This window comes from Myotis brandtii, unplaced genomic scaffold (genome assembly GCF_000412655.1).
Source record: "Myotis brandtii unplaced genomic scaffold, ASM41265v1 scaffold10, whole genome shotgun sequence".
Taxonomy (NCBI): Eukaryota; Metazoa; Chordata; class Mammalia; order Chiroptera; family Vespertilionidae; genus Myotis; species Myotis brandtii.
The window spans coordinates 2232460-2253139 of NW_005353325.1; the positions used below are offsets into that span (position 1 = coordinate 2232460).

At 38.9% G+C, this 20680-nt stretch overlaps 1 protein-coding gene across 1 annotated transcript; it reads right to left on the minus strand.

Annotated features, from left to right (window-relative positions):
- Positions 1-1554: 1554 nt before the first annotated feature.
- CNGA1 (cyclic nucleotide gated channel alpha 1) lies at positions 1555-20131 on the minus strand. Its single transcript, XM_005853140.2, has 9 exons — positions 19885-20131; positions 14113-14233; positions 11460-11576; positions 10406-10468; positions 7692-7733; positions 7500-7613; positions 5429-5536; positions 4574-4680; positions 1555-3395 (listed from the first exon to the last, which is right to left on the minus strand). The coding sequence occupies exons 2-9, from the start codon at positions 14217-14219 to the stop codon at positions 1981-1983; spliced, it is 2073 nt and encodes a 690-aa protein (XP_005853202.1). The 5' UTR covers positions 14220-14233; positions 19885-20131; the 3' UTR covers positions 1555-1980.
- Between the last annotated feature and the right edge of the window lie 549 nt (positions 20132-20680).

Here is a 20680-nt window from a genome sequence, read left to right on the forward strand (position 1 = left end):
TCTGCATTGGCAGCCACATGTACCCGGGTCAGCACCTCACCATGGGTCTCCCCAAAGCCACATGTTTTCTGTCTTTTTACAATATTCCCTAATGAAGCTGAAACCCAGTTGTGAACATCTGAATTGCCCTCCAGATATCTAAACTGGAGCCCTCACCACCAACTGTCAAAGTCTCTACTTGGGGAAGTTATGAGAAAAGAATTGGCTAAACCCTACTTACCCCAAGTCTTTAGTAAACCAAGAATCTGCCACCATCCAATTCAAGCAAAGCAAGACTCACAGAGCTTTGCGTCAAAGGTCATCAAGTCAGAACCCTAGGATACGTCTCCAGCCCAGATCAGACTCAGAGTGCCCACTCCTGGATGCTGTGATTGGGGTTGCTTCTCCAGGTATGTAACCCTCACTCATTCCTGTCTTACCACATCTGCCTGACATGAGTAGCCAGCAAACTTCTTTACCGTCTTAGAGGTTTGTATGACAGGCAAGAAAGAGCACAAAGAAAAGAAGAAAATGCAGCTGAAGCAAAGGAATGAGAATCAGAAAGAACAAAGAGAAAAAGGAGCACCTGTCTCAGGCAGAAGCCATGTTGCATATTATCTACGGCCCTCCCACTCCAGGACTAGCCACTTCTACAGTAAAGAAATTCTTGCCAGCTGTTATTGAAGAGACAGGCAAAATGTAGAAGGGAAACTTAAGGCTGCAAAGACATAATGTATATAGTTCAATGGGCATTCTGTAGGTAGAGAAGAATAAATTCTATCATTGACCTACACTGATTGGAGTCTATATAAATATCCGATATGTTAAATTAACATGGAGCTACATTAAATCATGTTATTTTAGGCGGGGATAGAAATCTTTTATTAATTCCTGTAATCTGTATTAGGAAGAATATTTTGAAACATGTCTGGGTTCAGCAGTAAGAGCTGTGTGATGGATTAGCAATATCTTCTATGGCCACATGCTTGTCATACTTGTCTCTTTTCTTTTCTAGAACCATCCTCCCATTTACTCCTTCCTGGTTCTCTAGATAGGTGCTTCTCAAGCTTTAATGTGGGTATTAATCACCTAACAGTCTTGCTAAAATGCAGTTTCGGACACAGTGGGCAGGCCTGAGATTCTGAGTTTTTAAGAAGCTCCCAGGTGATGCCCATGCTGATCCATTGAACTCCCAGGTTTCCTTGTCAAACTTTACAACAGCTTCCTTTGTTAATCACACAGCAATATTATTACCTTTATCTCCTTTCTGTTGATCAGTCAGAGAAGGATAGTAGCTACTGCTGTCAGGCCTTAAATAACCAGAAAAAATTTTTAAATTTATTATTTAAAAATCTTACAAAATGTTTTAATTTTAATGTTCTATTTTTATATATAACATTTATCATATATTTGTACAGTAAAGTCTGATTTGTAATTCTTTTATCAGTAAGAAATTTCTCTCAACCAATCTTTCTAAGCCTAGAGTATGAAAATTAATATCCTTAAAATGACCCTGAAGCTCTATAAGATCCTAAACTCCCTACTAAATTATTAAATAAAGAATAGTCACTATAGTTTGAGAATTTATTTTTCTTTATTGCATTCTAATTCTTTTTAAGTTGTATTCTGAACATGATGTGCATGGTTCTTCCCAGTTACTCCTCAACCATGTAAATTGCCTGAAAGTGAGGGACACTTGTTCCCTTTTATAAATATTGTTACACAAAGGGAGCCTATGTGGGGGGGAATCAAAAGATGTAGATACTGACAAGTTAATCAGTTATACCTTTGCACATTGTCCATTGTGGAAAATCCCAAGATACAATGATTCTTTAATCACAGTACCTTACACGCAAGTGTGTTGGCCTTGTGCCCTGCACCAAAGCACATTTTCCTCATGGAAAATCCCCCAGCTGCACCTTCCTCTTCTTCCAACTTAATCATCACTTAGTCACATCACCGAAAGGATCATGAGGTGCGTCCTTGCGAATAGCTAGCTCTTCAGTCCTGTGCGGAGTCTGTGGGCCCACTTTCAACTCCAGATCCGTCAATGGCTGAAAACTCTGTTTCAATAAGTGGTTTCAGAAATTTCTCAACCTTGGTGAGTCTTTGCTTCAGTTTCTGCTGCATGGACTCATACTCAGCCAGGATCCGAGCAAACCTTGTTTGCAGGAGGTCTACTGACCCTTCCATTCGGGTGACCTTCTCTTCAAGATCTTTGGGGTCATGGCCAGCATTCGCGATATTTACATCCAGCAGACCATCTTTCATCAAGATTTGCTTCCCCTTCTCTTCTAGCATACCTTTGGCATCCGGGTACTCAGTTAGAGCTTCCATGAGGTCATCTTTTGAGAGACAGAACAGATCTGAGTAGCCAATGCTTTTAATATTGGCCGTTCTTCGATTGCCAGCTTTGCTGCCTTTAATGTTAAGGATGCTGATCTCACCGAAGTAGCTGCCATCACTCAATACCACAAACTGAGTGATTCCATCATCTGCCACCACAGCGAGCTTGCCTTCCTTGATGATGTACATCTCTCGTCCAATATCGCCTTTCTTGCAAATGTAATCTCCAGGACTGTAGACTTGGGGTTGTAATTTCAAGACCAACTCCACCAACAGACCAGCCTCACAGTCGGCAAAAATGCGCACCTTTTTTAATGTGTCTAGGTGCACACTGATGGCGATCTCTGCTCTTAGCTTATCAGGCAGGTACTTCAGAACTTCTCTCTCATCAACTGTTTTCTTGTTGGTCCACAGATAGTCGAACCACTTAATAACTCTCTTTTCCATATCTTTGCTTACATTTCGAAAATGCATATATTGCTTGATGGCATCAATTCTTGCTTGAAATTCTGCTCTGGCTGCATTCATGTTGGAAATCATAGAACCTATGTTACCAACAATGGTAGCAAAAATTAATACTCCAATTAAGAAATCAACCACCACGAAGACATACTCAGAATCCCTCACAGGAGGTGGTGTTTCACCAATGGTGGTCAAAGTCAGTGTAGACCAGTAAAGGCTATAGACATACTTTCTAGCCAAACGGCCAAATTCAGGATCATTGACATCAGGATAGACCCAGGTATCATTTCCAAATCCAATAGCTTTGGAAATAGAGTAGTACACACATGCGTTCCAGTGGATAATGATGACGATGTACATAACAAGGTTAGAAATCCTGAAGATGTTTGGGTAGTTAGTTCTTGTTTCTGTTCTTTGGAAGAACTCAAACATTCGAGAGATCCTTAAGAGTCTGTTTAATCTAATTTCTGGATAGTTCCACCCCAGGTTAAAATATAGCAGATCGGTTGGTACCACTGATAGAACATCAAGTTTAAATTGTAAGTTTGATTTATATTTCTCTATGAGTTTAAGCTCTTCCTTCACCAGCAGTCCTTGCTCCAGGTAACCTAAAATAGAAAAAAAATCAATTTAATGTTTTTTTTTCTTTTTATGCTATTGTGAATTTTTCTGAAGTAACTCTCAATAAACTTCATTGAGCTCAAAACAAGAACTCACTTTCAATAAATATGCTTTTAGCAATGTAGTAAGATATGAGTACCAATCAACATATAGCTATGGAACATACTATGTTGTAGAAATAAAAAGCAAAACTTTGTAAGTGCAAAAGTGAGAAATTATATGCAACGTATATATACAAATCTCTGTAGATCAGTATCTCCATCCAGGCAAAGCCACTGCTTTTATGAACAGTGTTCTTGGAAAGTCTCCTGGACCCCTAAGCACTGTGCTTATACCTCAGGCTACTCTCTTGACAAAACCCCAACATCACCCTTGAAACTTGGGTACCATTGTGAATATTCTTTCCTTGCTCCTTCAATGCGAAGCATAAGTGTCCTTGGTGTTAGCATTCCTTAGACATGTGGGATCTTCCCTTCTACACTGCTACCATGGGCTGGTGAATTAAATCCAGAATTTCAGCACTCTGATACATTTCACTAGGAAAACCATTTGTTCTTCCTCTTATACCGACTATCAGAGCTGCAAATAGGACACAACAACTGCAACGCTCTGTATTCACTGGTTACATCTGCATGTGGAAGCAGCGTAGAAACAATGAGTTTATATCTACTTAATAAGAGTACTTGACGTAGGTAGTTATGAGAGTCTTCCCCCTGGTCAATAATGCCTCACCATGGATCACAAAATTGAGTTAAGGATGTGTGTTCTGTTTCTTACAAAATTTCTAATACAGCTCTGCTGGGTTCAATGACATTTCCCTCCATGCCTCTTCAATCTCTCTGTCAGGTAGCCTTTCCTCACAGGGCTGACAGACGATTTCTGCTCTCTTCTATTCCTTTCACCTGGCATAAACCCAATGAACAGGGTAACAGAGGAAAGCCACCAATCGCATTCGAAAGGTTGCCTAGAAACATCCCTTCTGAATCCGTTGGAGCGAACTGAGCCTGTGGGTGGGAATATGGTATTCTTGCTTTCAACTGTGTTTTGTTCTCTAAAACAGGTTTTTGTGAGTTATTTTGAAGAATGCTTTCATTAGAAAATTTCAAATTATATTATAGATATCAAAGCATGAAATTGCAAAATGTCCCAAACTGAACATATTTACCTGTCCTGGTTCGTACAAACATATCGAGAAGATAGACTGTATCTGACAAGTAATCAAAAACGAGCCAATACGCTAGGTAATCAGACTGGAGTTCCTCAAAACATGCTCTGAAAAAAAAATTTATATAAATAAAATGGGAGCCATTTCAGTAAAAGTCCTCTTTATGTAATTTTCTCATGATGAGAAGTATAAGACTAGGAGGGGTCCTTAGAAGCCATTGAATCAACCATGGCTTTCCCAAATCTTTCCCAAATTTGAGTGGTTGGATTAGTTTTCTCACACTTCTGAATTTCAACATTCTTGCCATTATACTAGTTAGCTTTATGAAAACATCAAATAAGAATAAATGACCTAGAGCTAAAGTCAAATACACTGGGTCATATACATTAATAACCAGGTTCATACTGACTGTCAGCGCCCAAAATGCTTCAGGAAATTATGCTTGGTTCTGGATGGCTGAACTGTTTACTGGCGAAAAGACAGGGAACCATAGAAATCATTTGGGAAACACACCTTGTTCTAAACCAATCTAGGTCCTTGATCTTTTTCTACTCTTGGCAGAATGTTTTCTCATAGGGGGAAAAAAGTCCCCCAAAGTTCTAATTAAATGATTGGGCGATCAAAAATTTAAAAGTATCCTCTTCACCCCTCCATCCTGCTACTGGATTTCCAAGTATATTGGGAAGAAAAGCACCTAGTCCTGATCTCAGGAAAACATGTTGAGAACAACATAGAGTCTCTTTACAACCTGTGGTGAAGAAAAGAGGGATGTCCTGAAGAGCTCTAGGCCAAACAGTTAAGTCAGTTAACTTGAAAACTGAGAGTGAGCTGAGATCCACAAAAATATACAGAGACCTTGCAATAATCAGAGTCCAGTTGTACATGACGGGTAAGGTGATGCAAAACAGCCAATTGTAGTATGTGTTTCCCGAGGGATCAATAACCATGACTTCTTTCTTCTCCCTAGCAGCAATCAGACACAGAGGGGAAAGTTACCAAGAAACAAAAACATTTCAGTTTCACCTGTCTAATATGACAATGCCCATCCCCCACAATTAACAAAAGAGAAGGAAGCTGGAGATGCTCACTCTACAGTGGGAAGGTTAGCTTGGCATAAGTGCACTAGTTATAAGAAGCTAGTTAGTGAAGGGTGGCTAGATAGTTAAGTTACTAGTCTTACATTAAACCATATTTTACACTTTAATTAAAGCTCTTGTTTTACTGCGATGCTGTAGACACTGCTGTCTCTTCAGCCACAAAGAAGGAATCATGGCATAGATCATGCCAAACCCTGGACATGTCACAGAACCCTTTGGTAAGGTATAGGTGGTGGGAGAATGCTGGCTTTGCTATGCCCCCTACCAGGTAACAAAACAACCAGGAACTACACTGTAAGGGGAGAACTCATGCCTTCTTTCTAATCTGTAGGAAAGAAGAATATAACACCATCTAATAAAAATGCATATTCATAAGCATGTACAGAGGACTAAGGGAGGCAAATGTGGGCAAGAGGAAGGGAGGAAGAAAATATATGTTCAAATAAAAATTTTTAACTTTCTTTTAGTATCAAGCCTATATTTTTAAGGACTTTTTTTTTCTTTATACAAACTTCAACAACTTTCTAACAGGCATACATAATTGAACCATTGCCTGGTAAAGAGTTTTAAGTAAGTTTAGAAAACAATTTTTCCTTTAATAAAAAGCAAAAAGAGCTTTGCAACTATCACTCTGCTACCAGAGGAGTACAGGAGTGGGATTCCTCCGTTGCCATGGGAGTGAGGTTCTTGGGGTGCCACTGAAATGAGCACTTTCAGAAGCTCCCACAGGAGGATGAGGTGCGGTTAGAAGACTTTATTTGTGTGGAGTTATATTCCTCAGCCTCCAATGTCCCATTTCCCTTAAGCCAGTCCTGAAGGAGGGGCAGCTGTGGGTTCAGCAAAGCCAAAGCAAGGCCAGTGTCCAGAGCTTTCATTCCAAGTTGCAGCTGGGACCAGTCCAGCATCAAGTTAATTAAAGTCCACTAGTCCATTGTATGGAGTCTTACATTACTAAGGCTCCTGCAAATGCAGGGAGTGTACTCCCTAGAACAGCAGTCCTAAGACGGCCAAGAGCCAAGAGTGTGTGCTCCTTTGTCTAGGAGTTTAAGTGGTCAGGTTTCTCACCCTCTTGGTGGCTATACCTACCCTGAGCACGGCCTCACTTCCAGGTGTGACTGCCATACAAGCACCTTCCCACGTCACTCAGACCTTACTGGGCATATGTCCAAACTGCCTTTGTCCAGTCCCTTCCCTCACTTATCCGCGGGAACTAGACTTGGAGTGTTAAATTAGCAAAGCTGTATGAATGGCATGCCTATGTTATCTAGTCTTCCCTTTACTCCTTTCCTGTTAAAGAATAACCAGATTATGACAACAGTATCGACTCAGCCTTATCATTGTGCAATTCCAATTCTCAAATGTTTGTTTTAAAAAGGATCATTCAAATGACTGGTGTTTTTGCTTTTGAAATTAGGCATGGCTTTTTGCAAGGAGACTCCTTTATTTTGGAGTATTTCCCATACAGTGTTTATTCTGCAAAAATCTTAATGAAATTATTGAATTTATATTTCAATTTTTCTAATTGATGGTAAGATCCTAGGAATCCTATTCTCCTAGGAGCCTAACTATCTCCCAGTAGTAAGTTTCTCTTTATCAGGGTCTGGGGAAGGGAAGTAATGATAACAATGGAAGTTCTTGATGAGAAAACTAAGACGAAGGCTTCTGCTGTTAATTTTAAGAAAATAAGAAAAAAGTTAAACTACATTTAATAACAATTTATTTAGTCTTCACAGAGGGCCTCTTTACTATAAAGTTTCAGGAAATTTCCCCTGGATCCAAAACCCGTCACCAGTGCATTCCTGATTTCAATGAGAGTAAAAAAAACTTACTCTTCTTTCTTATCTTTGTCTTTCTTTCCCTCTTTCTTTTTCTTCTCTTTGTCCTTTTCTTTTTTCTTTTTCTTCTCTAGGTCCTTTTTATTTTCATTTTTATCATCTGGCTTGCTGAAAAAAGTGAGATATTTAGTTAGTATTAAAATGCAAAACATGTCATGGGCAGAAAACTGTGGAAGTCTAACTTACCTCTTCTTTTCTTTTTTCTTTTTCTTTTTTTCTTTTGGCTCTCTAGAGAAGAAACAATATCTCCGTCACATAGTCAATTTCCATTCTGACTTCCATTCTTATTTATTTTTCTCTCCACTGAGCAATAATTCTCAGCTTTGTATTCAAAGGCCTGCCCCTGTGCTTTGAAGCCAGAAATCTGGTCTCCTACTGGAGAGTTCTACTAACATGCACATGCATCCAGGTAACAAGGGAAACAAAGAATAATTCCTGGGTGGGTGAATGTGGAAAACTGAAGAAAATGGAGCTGGGTAAAGGCATAAACCCAAGGAGAGAAATTTAAGAAACAATAGCCCCTAAAAGAATGTACTTTTAAAGTTTCAATATATATTTTTAAAATTCTTTCAATTTTAGGAGTCTTGATATTACTTATATTTACCCTTAAATAAGAGCTTTGAGCTCTCTGTGCCTGTCTCTCCAGAGGGCAGGCTCTCTCTGCCTGTCCCTCAAGTCAGAAGGCAGACACCACACCCAGCCCAAGCTTTTAATCTATTTTATGTCTGTCTTTCATTATTCTTTAATCCCGAAAGTGCCTCCTAGCTTGCTCGAACCGTTTCAAGTCTCCCCCTCCATGAGGGACGCAGAGAAGAGACCACAGCCCCAGCACGCCCGCCGTAGTAACTGCTAGAGTTCTACTCATTATAGGAAGAAATTTATGGAGCTGTTTTATTATGTCAAATAACATTTAGTTACCATGGTCATTGAAAGTGTAAACTTAAATAAACTTCTGAGCCCTAACTGGTTTGGCTCAATGGATAGAGCGTCGGCCTGTGGACTCAAGGGTCCCAGGTTCGATTCCAGTCAAGGGCAGGTACCTTGGTTGTGGGCACATCCCCAGTAGGGCGTGTGCAGGAGGCAGCTGATCGATGTTTCTCTCTCATCGATATTTCTAACTCTCTATCCCTCTCCCTTCCTCTCTGTAAACAATCAATAAAATATATTTTAAAAAAAACTTCTAAAAAAAAAAGAGCTTTGAGAATTTCAAGAAAATACCATCAATTGTTGTAGAGTATTAATTCTGCCTGAAGCAATTATTTTATGAGCAGTCAAAAAGCTCTGTGGTAACCTAGTGGAATCCTAATTCTTAGAATCATTCACTAAATTTGGGATATTTTTCTATATACAATTTCTTCCTGAGTGATTAGAGGCCTCTTTCTATGATTGGTCTTCTCCGTGAGCAGAAAAAGGATTCTGGAGTCAGACAGCCAGATCCAAGGTCTCAGTAGGCTGCCATTGTTGGCTCCAATGTCTTGGTAAGATTTACTATTGGCACATGAAAGAACAGGCATCTCATTACCACAGGATTATCAGAGAAGGCTGTTAGAGGGAGGGAGGTCTAAACCTAGGCCTCAAAGTATGAGCAAGAGTTGGAAAAGTTGAGAAGAGGGAGGATGTTAAAGGGAGAAAATTTGTAGGTACAAATGTACAAACAAATTTCATCTGGGTACAAATGACCAGAATTGGAAAGCTGCAATTGAGGAGAAATAAGAGATAAAATTGACAAGTGAGGCTTGGTACCTAAGGTCATCCTGTCAAATGGGAACAGAACATAAAGTTGAAAAGGGGAGAATTTATCTCTATGGGAACTCACTCCTGTGAGACAGGATTGAACACCCTAGCATCGATTCTGAAAGATGTTGCTCACACACTGCTCAGATGGCTCTTGGAAGCTCAGAAAAAATGAGGGCTCACACCAAGTGAAATAGAAATTACAAAATGCCATGCCAGATGGTTGAAGAAGGTGTCAAAAAGGCTCAGAGAGTGGTATACTAAAATGGGTATCCTATATAATAAAAGGCTAATAAGCAAGTTGACCGAACGGCGGAATGACTGGGGAAGGGACTGGACAAAGGCAGTTTGGACACATGCTCAGTTTTCCACCTTCACCCACCCAGGGGGCAGATGCTCAATGCAGGAGCTTCCCCCTGGTAGTCAGTGCACTCCTACAGGGGGAGTGCCGCTCAGCCAGAAGCTGGGATCATGGCTGGCGTGTGCAGTGGTGGTGGCGGGAGACTCTCCTGCCTGTGTGGCAGCACTAAGGATGTCCGACTGATGGTTTAGGCCCGCTCCCCACGAAGCTGTCAGTCAGACATCCCCCGAGGGCTCCCAGACTGCAAGAGGGCAGGCCTGGCTGAGGGACCCCCCCTGAGTGCACGAATTTCATGCACTGGGCCTCTAGTCCTACATAAGAGAGGTAGCCCACCAGTTGCTTATATTCCCTAAGAATGCTCAGAGAATACAAAAATGATCCAAAATGTGCAGGTGAGAGGGGCACCAGCATCACTGAGAAGTTCAGTGGTACTGTCTTCTGTAGGCCAGAGCTGATAATAGGAGATGCTGGTACAGAACTGGGCTCTCCAAGAGCAATAGGAATGACAGGATCTAGAAGAACAGACTAGTGGCAATGCTTACCCTTCAAAGAGAGATGGGGCCCATAATAGTAATTCGCAGTATTGAAATGCTCACATGCATACATACATACATACTACTTTTAATATGGGTAGCTACATTTTTCAGAAGTACATAAACAAACAATAAAGTGACAGAATATCAATGTCATTGTGTTAGGTAGAGTTTGCCTAATATCTGCCCTATAACAGGTTCAGATATACCCCTACCTTTTCCCTGGTTTTCTCTAAAAACCAGCTTTAGTTTTCTATTGTAAATATACTTACTGCTCCTTATTGCTGCTGTTGTTAACATTGAAAAGTGCAATGACACCAGGCAGGTACTCTTCCCTAGGGAATGAAGAAGTACTGTGAATTCATAGTAGTCACCATCCATATAATGTCTATGGTAAGCACACAGTCTTAAAGAACAACTTTTTTTCAGTTTCTACTTATTACTAATGGTTTTCTAGACAAGTTTTGAAAATATAGAGCCTCCATGAAGCATGAGCTACCAAATATCATGCCATGAACCAAAGTGATTAGTAAACGCCTGTTGATCAATGCTCACACCGAGAAGTAGCATCCTTATTGGTCTCCACTGAGCCAACTGGATTCTGCTAACTCCCAGCAAGAGACTTGAGACTTACACTTAGGAAGCTAGGAAGGGCAAGAAAGGCAAATGGAGATAGTGGAAAAACTGGAGGTAGTCAGTGAAAAGAGAAATAGGAGAGATGGAAAAAAAGGAGGGACAAACAGCAAATAAAAATTGATTATGTTCCACAGGATGGCAACCCCTGACCCACACCACCACACACAGCTTCCACACCCTCAGAGTAGTATGTTTGAAGTTTCCATGATTGCTTATTCCCTACGAAGGATTTTAAGCTTTTCTCTTCTAGCTACTCACTCCAGTGCTCTACTTCCCTGAAAGGAAAGTCAAATGGGATTTTAAAAAATGACAGCTAAGTTTAAAACACTTTCTTATGGAGACAAACAGAGCTAAACTACTTCAGGGCCCTAGAAGAAGGATCAGAGAGAAGGAGGAAATCAGAGAGGACTGGGGCATGAGGCTTCTTAAGAGACAGACATGTGTCTCAGGGAAAATGATCAGCAAGAGTATGACTTAGAACCCCACGGACATGAATAACCATCAGGCAGTAGCAGTCTCCCAAGAAAAGAAGTAGCGAGTTCCTCCCGAGATCCTGCATAGTGATGAGGGAGCAGGACCATTTACCAAGTCCACTAAAAGGAGATCTTTTTTCATCTAAACAATGGTTTAAAAACCAGTATGGGGAAAAGAAAAAAAAAACAGTATGGGGGAATAGATCAGATTGCTCACCTCTGTGATAGTCCTCCCTTCCTGCGTGAACTATTTCTGAAGGAATCCCTTGCACAGGGGTTTTCACTCTCGGAGTCTTCAAATATAGAGGCACTGTCATCGTCGTCAGAAAAGGAGCTACGGTCCAATGAGAGGGAGAGATGAATTAGGGCAATGCTCTAAACCAGTGGTCGGCAAACTGCAGCTCGCGAGCCACATGCGGCTCTTTGGCCCCTTGAGTGTGGCTCTTCCACAAACTACTACATGCAGGCAGGCACGTACAGTGTGATTGAAACTTCGTGGCCCATGTGCAGAAGTCAGTTTTCGACCTGGGCGAGTCTATTTTGAAGAAGTGGCGTTTAGAATAAGTGGGGGGTGTCGGTCGGTCGGGCAACAGTGGGCCACGGGATACGTAGCGCGGGGGAGGCGAGCGCAATTCATGCACGAGTTGAGTGAGCCAGTCAGTCAGCAGTCTTGTGCAGTGGTTAGTGCTAGTCGTGTCCGCAAATCCGCGCGGGTGACAAAAGATAGACAAAACAAGTATACAAGACGAGTGTGGATGGGAGAGTTGCAAGGGGTCGACCTCAGCAAACATACCTCAATCAGATTGAGGATGTTTTTAGCAAAGGCCAGCTTAGGAGTACCCTAATTAAGTTAATAACAATGTACCTACCTATATAGTTTAAGTTTAAAAAATTTGGCTCTCAAAAGAAATTTCAATCGTTGTACTGTTGACATTTGGCTCTGTTGACTAATGAGTTGACTAATTAGGCCAACCACTGCTCTAAACCAAGCATGTCAAACTCGCGGCCTACAGGCCACTTGCAGCCTACAGGCTGCACGCGGCCCACAAGGAATATTTTTGCAGCCCAGCCAATATAACGGTAAGGAACGTTTTAATAAAAATTTTGTAACTTAATTTTTACAATATTCTGTAATACATAATTATTAATAATGAACTATAATGTTCGCTAATGACTGATTACTATAATCGTGTTGCATTCGGTTTCCCTTACGTGCCTTACATGCAGGTGCACCATTTCTCTCCACTAATACTAGCAGCAAATATTTTAGCAGCCGATTGCCATGTCATTAGTCTTGGACTGACTTGTTTGGTGTGTGCAACAGGAAATAGTTTGCTTTCAGAGAACAAGAAAAATAGGTTTATTTGCATTACGCTTATTAATTTGTGCAGTTATTCAGTGTCTGGTAAGTTAATGTTCAAGAAAAAATATTAATTTTTATTAAAATGTTCTATTATTTTATGTTAACAATTACTCATTTATTTCAGCCCTTATTTCAGCCCTTTGTATTCAGCATGTCTCTATTGAAATAAACCTACGTTTTTATAAAAATTGAAGCTTTTGTTTTTTTGCTGCCCACATAAACTTAAACCTTGTTTATTTGGCCCATGTTAGCCTGTGAGTTTGACATGCTTGCTCTAAACTGATATGGAGGAATGCCAGTTCTCATTAGGGGGACCCTTACCCCTCTTCCTTCCCTCTCAAACTAACACACACAGCAACTTTTAATTAGAGTGAAATGAGAACTGTACAGAATACATAGAATTATAACCACAATCAGTGAGGTACATGTAATTAAGAAAATACTTTCTAGGTCATATACAGGGATATGGACTAACTTATAAAAATCCTAGAGGCCCAGTGCACAAATTTGTGCATCAGTGGGGTCCCTCGGCCTGGCCTGTGGGATCAGGCCAAAACCAGCTCTCTGACATCCCCTGAGGGGTCTCAGATTGTGAGGGGGCACAGACCAGGCCGAGGGACCCCACTGTTGCATGACTGGGGCTGGGGAGGGATGCGGGAGGTTGGCCAGGGAGGGACCACGGAAGGGCTCCAGGGTGTGTCTGGCCTGTCTCACTCAGTCCCGATTCATGGGACCCCAGTAGCAAGCTAACCTACCTGTTGGAGCGTCTGTTCCCTGGTGGTCAGTGCACGTCATAGCAACTGGTCAACCAGTCGACTGTCTGCCCCCTGGTGGTCAGTGCATGTCATAGTGAGTGGTTGAGTGGTCTTAGCATATCATTAGCATATTACACTTTGATTGGTTGAATGGGCAACTGGATGACCGGACACTTCGCATAATGAGCTTTTATTAGATAGGATTCCTACCATTAAAGATATATTCAACCACATGTATACATGTTCTCTTCATTTATAGAAATAGAGTAACTGCTTTAAATTATACTTTTAAAACGTGCTAGCATTTCACACTGTATTTTTTCACATGTATCTATGGCAATGCTATCCCTTTAGAATTGAAATGTCCCATGAGGAAAGGTCTTGCCAGTGACTAGGAAAATATTTGGCATAGGGGTTTCTAAATGAGCACAAAATATCTATGTTTATTTGTTGTACAAGTTATGCTGTTTCAAAGTTTATAATTAAATAAATTATAAAGTTTAAGGTTACAAATTAAAAGTTAAATTGAGCCCTGGCCAGGTAGCTCAGTTGGCTGGAGCACGGTCCCACACACCAAAAAGGTTGAGGGTTCCATCCAGTTGGGGCATGTACAGGAGGCAACCAATTGATGTTTCTCTCTCTCTCTATCTCTCTCTCTATCTCTCTTAGATAAGGATTAAAAATTGTTTTTTAAAGTTAAATTGAAATTTAAGAGCTCCATTAAAAATACATGGAAAAATTAATGGAGTTACCTGCATGCTCCATTTTCCATCCTTCTTATTTTCTTTTCCATATCTGGGACAATTACATTGGGAATGTTTATGAAAGAATGCTGTGTATTGATAATATTTTTCTTCATGATTAGTTTAATATCTGGGGAGAGAAAAGGCTTATTAGTAGGAAGATTTTTTTTTATATTTATATACATAATCAAAAGTTTCACTCTACCATTCTTCTAATGCTTCTAATCTTATTTCCAGGTACATGTGGGAATTTTTCTTTAATAGAATAGAAACATGGCCTAAGCCAGTGATGGCGAACCTTTTGAGCTTGGCGTGTCAGCATTTCGAAAAACCCTAACTTAACTCTGGTGCCGTGTCACATATAGAAATTTTTTGATATTTGCAACCATAGTAAAACAAAGACTTATATTTTTGATATTTATTTTATATATTTAAATGCCATTTAACAAAGAAAAATCAACCAAAAAAAATGAGTTCGCGTGTCATAGGTTCGCCATCACTGGCCTAAGCCCTTAACTACCACTCGCCAGTTTTTGGTGTATTTTTTTTAATTCAAGAATATAAGAGAGGGATAGGACTTTTTTTTTTTTTTTAATTTTGGATTTACCCAGTTTTGAAATACTCAGGCACTGTGGGTGTAAGACAAAACTACAGGGACCTCACATATACATTAAACAATTAAGAAATAATAAAAAATAATAAAATACAATACAAAATGGATGTAATCAGCTGTGAATGTCTATAGGCATTCAGACAAAATGACTTGAGTGGTATTCACTTTGGAGTGAATAAGGATGCAACTCATCCACATTTGTAGCAAGTCCTCTAAATTACTGTGATACATATAGTCCCAGCAACATATGTTGAGAAACACTGGCCTAAACTCTCATCTGGTTATATTATTTCCCAAGGTCAGGTGGAATGAGCTGGGCCAAACATCGATCCACTTTACAGCTGCTTCCAGCATGTACCATGCTCATATGATTGCTGTCTACTGCCTTGCCTTCCCACCTACCCGACTTCGACTGCCCTCAGTGTATCACTTCTGTCCACGGTCCTCAGAAGGACCCTCTCCCCAATTCTGTAGGTACCCACCTTGAGAATGCCAGAAACCATGACAAAGATGCTGTTCCCTGATGCTCCCCCAGCTGCCATGCGGCAATCCTGCCTGCAGAATGGAGGATGTTCCCCCTCCCAACCCCCTGCTTCCCTTGATCACCTGGGCCTGAAGGGGCCTTCATCTTCCATGAGTCACTGCTTAAAAAAAATACCTATCTCCACAAAAGCCAGCACATGTGAGGCACCCCTTGAGGGGTTCCCTGGGAAGACTTTTAAGGTGGTAAAACTAGAGGTCCTGTAGGGACAGGTGGGCAGGAACAAGCATTATATGTGCTGTTAATAAGAGTAGAGCTGTATATTGTTTGGACTTTATACAATGAGCCTGTATTAATTTTATAACAAAAGGATAAATATTAAAATATTTTTCTCAAACGAACATTATTTCAAAGCAAAGAAGAATTGTTTTTTTTAAATATATTTTTATTATTGATTTCAGAGAAGAAGGGAGAGGAAGAGAGAGACAGAAACATCAATGATGAGAAAGAATCATTGGTCAGCTGCCTCCTGCACACCCCCTACTGGGGATCGAGCCTGCAACCCAGACATGTGCCCTGACAGGGAATCAAACCATGACTTCCTGGTTCATACAGAGCTCAACCACTGAGCCCTGCCAGCTGGGCAGAACATTATTTAACTTATAGAAATGTTCATGATACAGTGTTAAGCCAAAAAAAAAAAAGCAGATTGCTAAGCAATATTTATAGTATATCTTATTTTATTAAAAATTATGTATCTGTACATAGAAAAGATAAGCACCTTAATGTCACATATGCTAAGATTTTAGTGGTCGCATAAGTATTTTCACTTTCTTCTTTGTGTTCTGTATTTTTCTCCTAATTTATTTTTTAATAAGGAAAAACGGTAGCACTTTTACATAGGATTTTGTTTAGTGGCAAAAATAACGTGTTAGCACTTTTGCTTTAAAGGGGTGTTTTGCAGTTCTTCCCCAATCTCAGCAGTCAGTTGCAGAGCTTAGATTGTTTCTTAATGTTTAGCAATGCCCCCAGAGTTGTGTAACCAGCCACAACAGGCTCTGCTAGCTCTGCAACAGGTCGCCAGTGCCTGATAACAGACATCTCTTGTTTGGCTAAGACATGGGTTCTAACCTCTGCTCTTCACCAAACTGCCAGTGAGACCTCAGCAGAGATGTTTCTGAGTTTCAGTTTCTTTGTAAAGTAGAGATGGTAATTCCTTCCCTGCCTATTTTAATTATTCTCTATTTGGACCTAATGCAAAATATATATGAAGCAATACTGAAGGCTGTGAAGAGTTATACAAAAGCAAGTTGATGATATTCTATAATCTCCAAGCTCAGAGAGAGGCGACTATCAATTACCTTATGGAGACAAACAGAGCTAAAATGATTAAAATAATCTTTCTTTAATCCCTCCCCCCTTGAACTATAACTTTGAGAAGTCAAATTTGTCAAGGCAGCTAGTTAACAATTACCTTCATAGGATCATACCCAAGCTGTAATTCCCACAAAAAAGAAAACAAAGCTGACGCAACACTATTGCTATGTATGCCCATGGCAAACACAGGGACCTGTCAGGCTTGTTATGTACATTATTATCAACTTATGAAGAAAACAAAATACTTTCTCAAGAAAACAATAATTTCACCAAGGAGGTCATTATTGTCATAATCATTATCATTACCTTCACAATCCACAGAAAGTTTACTAAGCAGCCATCATAAAATAAAATCTCAGTTAATCAAAATTCAATTAATGAAACCATCAAATATTCAAATACATTATCTAGTACTATTTTTGCAGCCAAAACAATTTACAAAACAAACACGTTGAAAATAAAGAGTAGTTTAAATGTCAGAAAATGTAAGGATTATGAGAGCAAAATATCTGTTTTGTTCAATACTATTCCCAGTGACCAGAACTAGAAATATTTTTCACATCAATTTAAAGAATTTATTATAACTATAAAGCCCATATATTATGGTCATAGAACATTGCAAGACCCAACATCATGAAAAAAAGACTTTTTAAAAAAATCAAGATGCCATACTAATCAAGATTAAGAGACTTTTCACGATGGTAGAAGGCCTAAATGTGTTATCATTCCCACTTTCTCCATTGAACAAAAAAGTATTCAGAATTCCAAAATTTGATCAAAAATTTAACAAATTCTGATTAACTGAAGATTTATTTGCCTTTTTTGTTAGGATACCTCATTCTTTCTGTTTCATAATGGAATTTCTCAGAAATGCGTGTTGATGAGAGGTGTTTTTGGAAAGCAAAAATTATCTCTTCAAAACATATAACTTATTTCTTTTTCTTGTCTTACATTGATAGAAGTTATAGAACAATGTTAAATAATAGATAGCATCACTCCTTGTCTTGTTTCAGTTGCTAGAATTTCTCTTATTTTTGTCCATTGGTTTCAGATAAATATTCTTTATTGTATTCAGGAAGTTTTCTTTTATTACTAATTTCTTATTTTGTCAAGAGTAGATGTTGAATTTTATCAGTTACCTTTTCATCAACGAAAGCTGTATGAGTTGTTAAAGTTAAGTTGATTTATACTTTGGAACATTTGCGAACCATTAAGTGTAATTATAAGCACTTGTCCCACACTATAAAGTACCTATATTAGCAAAATCTTGGCACAGTGGTTGTTTGCTGATCTAAAGCTACAGTATATACCTCCTTTAAGCGGGTATAGAAAAGTAACAGCTGTGGGAAGATTGGTTGGTGCCATAGCCAAAACTTAAAATATGGCAGCTCAAGTCCCACGTACTTTAACCAGGTTGAAGGCTCTGGCATATGTGGACTTACTCTTTTGACCTATTCATGGGGACACAGGCAAAAATAAAGGAAAGTTTCTGGCTAAGACAATGCCTGGCATGTAGTAGGCAGTTAATAAATATTTGATCAATAAATTAACAAGTAAAAAGTACTTTAAGAGAATTCTTTATATATATAAACATTATTATTATATGTAAATATATATATATAGTTGATTTCAGAGAGGAAGGGAGAGGGAAAGAGAGATAGAAACATCAATGATAAGAGAGAATCATTGATCAGTTGACTCCTGCACACCCCACAATGGAGATTGAGCCTGCAACTGGAATCAAACTGTGACCTCCTGGTTCATAGGTCAATGTTCAACCCCTGAGCTATGCCTACTGGGCAACAAGTAAAACATAGTTAATGTACACTGCCTGTTTTTGGAGGTAGTTCTTGGGCTTTTTCAATCTTGCCCATAATTTTTATTCAATTTAATTTTTTCTTTCTTAATTTAAATTTAGACATTTTGAGTGTAGAAAATAATCTATCTTATCCAGACTTTTCAATTTTTAGCGCATATCAACTTCACAGGTTAAAAAGTACCTCGATGAAAAAGAGAAAGATCTGCAACAGCTTACATTATTTAATGAATTAAATACTTTGCTATTATCTTCCATTAAAGAGCTATTTGACATTGTTTTTCTCTTCCCTATACTTTTCTTTTTCCATTTCTAAGGGTAGGGTCCTTAACTTAAACTTTACTTGTTAATCTCTAACTTTATTTGACTGTATGGCCAGAGAATGTAGCTTGTATACATTTTTTTTGCCTTGCTGAGATTATTTTTGTGATCAATATTTATAAATATTCCAAAAGTAGAGGAAAGAGGTTGTATTCTCTATGGGATATAAAGTGCACTCAATAACTATTAGGTTTTTCTTTATACCCTGATACTTCACACCCATCTTCTTTTGTCTGCCTGCTTGATCTAACAATGACATGAGCGAGTGATATTTATGCAAAGAATAAATGCAGCAGAACAAATGAGTTAAGGAATATATAAGCAAAACTGGTCAAAATGTAAAAAGTCATTTTAAGATGTGTCTTTATTGACAGGAACATTTTAAAAGCTTGGTTTAATAATGTCTAACTTTCTAATGTAGAATGAAATCACAAACATTTAAAATCCTGTAATCCTTGCACAAACAAAATGATGAGTAATTTTTAAATTTATAAAAACAAAACATGACAGTAACTGATAATTGTTTTTAAAATCTAATTGAAATAGAAATGCTTATCATGAAGAATTAAAAGAAGGCAAGGTGATTTAAATTCTGGCTCCATTATATAATAGTAAGGTGTTGCCTTGAAGGAGCCACTTAATCTCTTTGGACCACTTATTCACCCCGCAAAGGGGGTGTACCAGTTATAATAATGTTTATAAAGCACCTAATTCTTATGAGGTTCTCAATGAGTTGAGGCTCATATTTTAATTTTTTATTAAGAATTATATGAATTTGATGGTGTTCTATCCTCAAATATGTTAAAGAAGAAGCAAACCAGTATATAATACTTCCTTAGGGAAAGACACACCTGCCAAAGTTATTGTTTTTGACTTCTAAAAATGAGTTTGAAATTTATGAAAAACAGGTAGCACTTACCATGTTATGATATTCAGATTAGCAGAATCATATTGCTAGGCCTTTATTTATTAGCATGTTAAACTAAAATTGTATTTTAGCAGAATACTTATTCATCTGTCAAAAATACAGAGAAGTCAATAAAAATACAACCATCAGCTGTAACTAGAAAGCATATAGCATGGAAAACAAAGCAGATGCTGATGCTTTAATAAGTCAAAACCGAGGTGTAAGCACATGTGAAAATACAACTGTAATTACCATTGCGTTCTTACCTTTGGTTGCTTACGCAATGTATCTGTGTCTTCTAGAAATGGAAGTCAGTGGTGTATCCAAAATAAACAGGGAGATAGTGTCAACCTTGACATTGTCAAAATCCAGGTCTTAACTTTTAAAAATAATAAAAATGCTGATCTTTTTCCTTTCTTTAAACATGTGCAAAGGCCTAGTTTTCATAATCATTTTCAGGGAAAGAAACAAGCCCGTGGCACGGACAAGGAGGATTTCCTGAGTCAGTATTGGATTTGCGGATTTACATAAGGATGACAACAGCAGCAACCAAATCACCATTATCCTTCGCCAGAGCCCCAGCTTGTTAATATGTATGAGAGTGAGGGCTAAAAGGGGTGTCTCAGAACGACACCTCTGAACAAATTTTTTTTTTAATTTTTATTTGTTTTTTTTTGCTAAAAGTATTACAAAGGGTATTACATATGTGTCCTTTTTTTCCCCCCGCCCTTGACAATCCCCTGCCCTCCCTTACCCCCCAGTGTCTTATGTCCATTAGTTATGCTTATATGCATTGTACCTTTTATTTTTGATATGCTAAGCAGGAATGTTTTAAACTTTATATATCTTTTTTTTTAAAATATATTTTATTGATTTTTTACAGAGAGGAAGGGAGAGGGATAGAGAGCTAGAAAGATTGATGAGAGAGAACATTGATCAGCTGCCTCCTGCATGCCCCCTACTGGGGATGTGCCCGAAACCCAGGTACATGCCCTTGACCGGAATCGAACCTGGGACCCTTCAGTCCACAGGCCGATGCTCTATCCACTGAGCCAAACCGAT

Coding starts and splice junctions, on each gene's coding strand:
- CNGA1 (XM_005853140.2), bottom strand. CDS start 14,219: ATGAAGAAAAATATTATCAATACACAGCATTCTTTCATAAACATTCCC. Junction 5,537..7,499: donor GACAAAGATAAGAAAGAAGA/GTAAGTTTTTTT, acceptor GATTGCTGCTAG/GGAGAAGAAAGAAGTCATGG. Junction 4,681..5,428: donor TGGACTCTGATTATTGCAAG/GTCTCTGTATAT, acceptor TTTTTTTTTCAG/AGCATGTTTTGAGGAACTCC.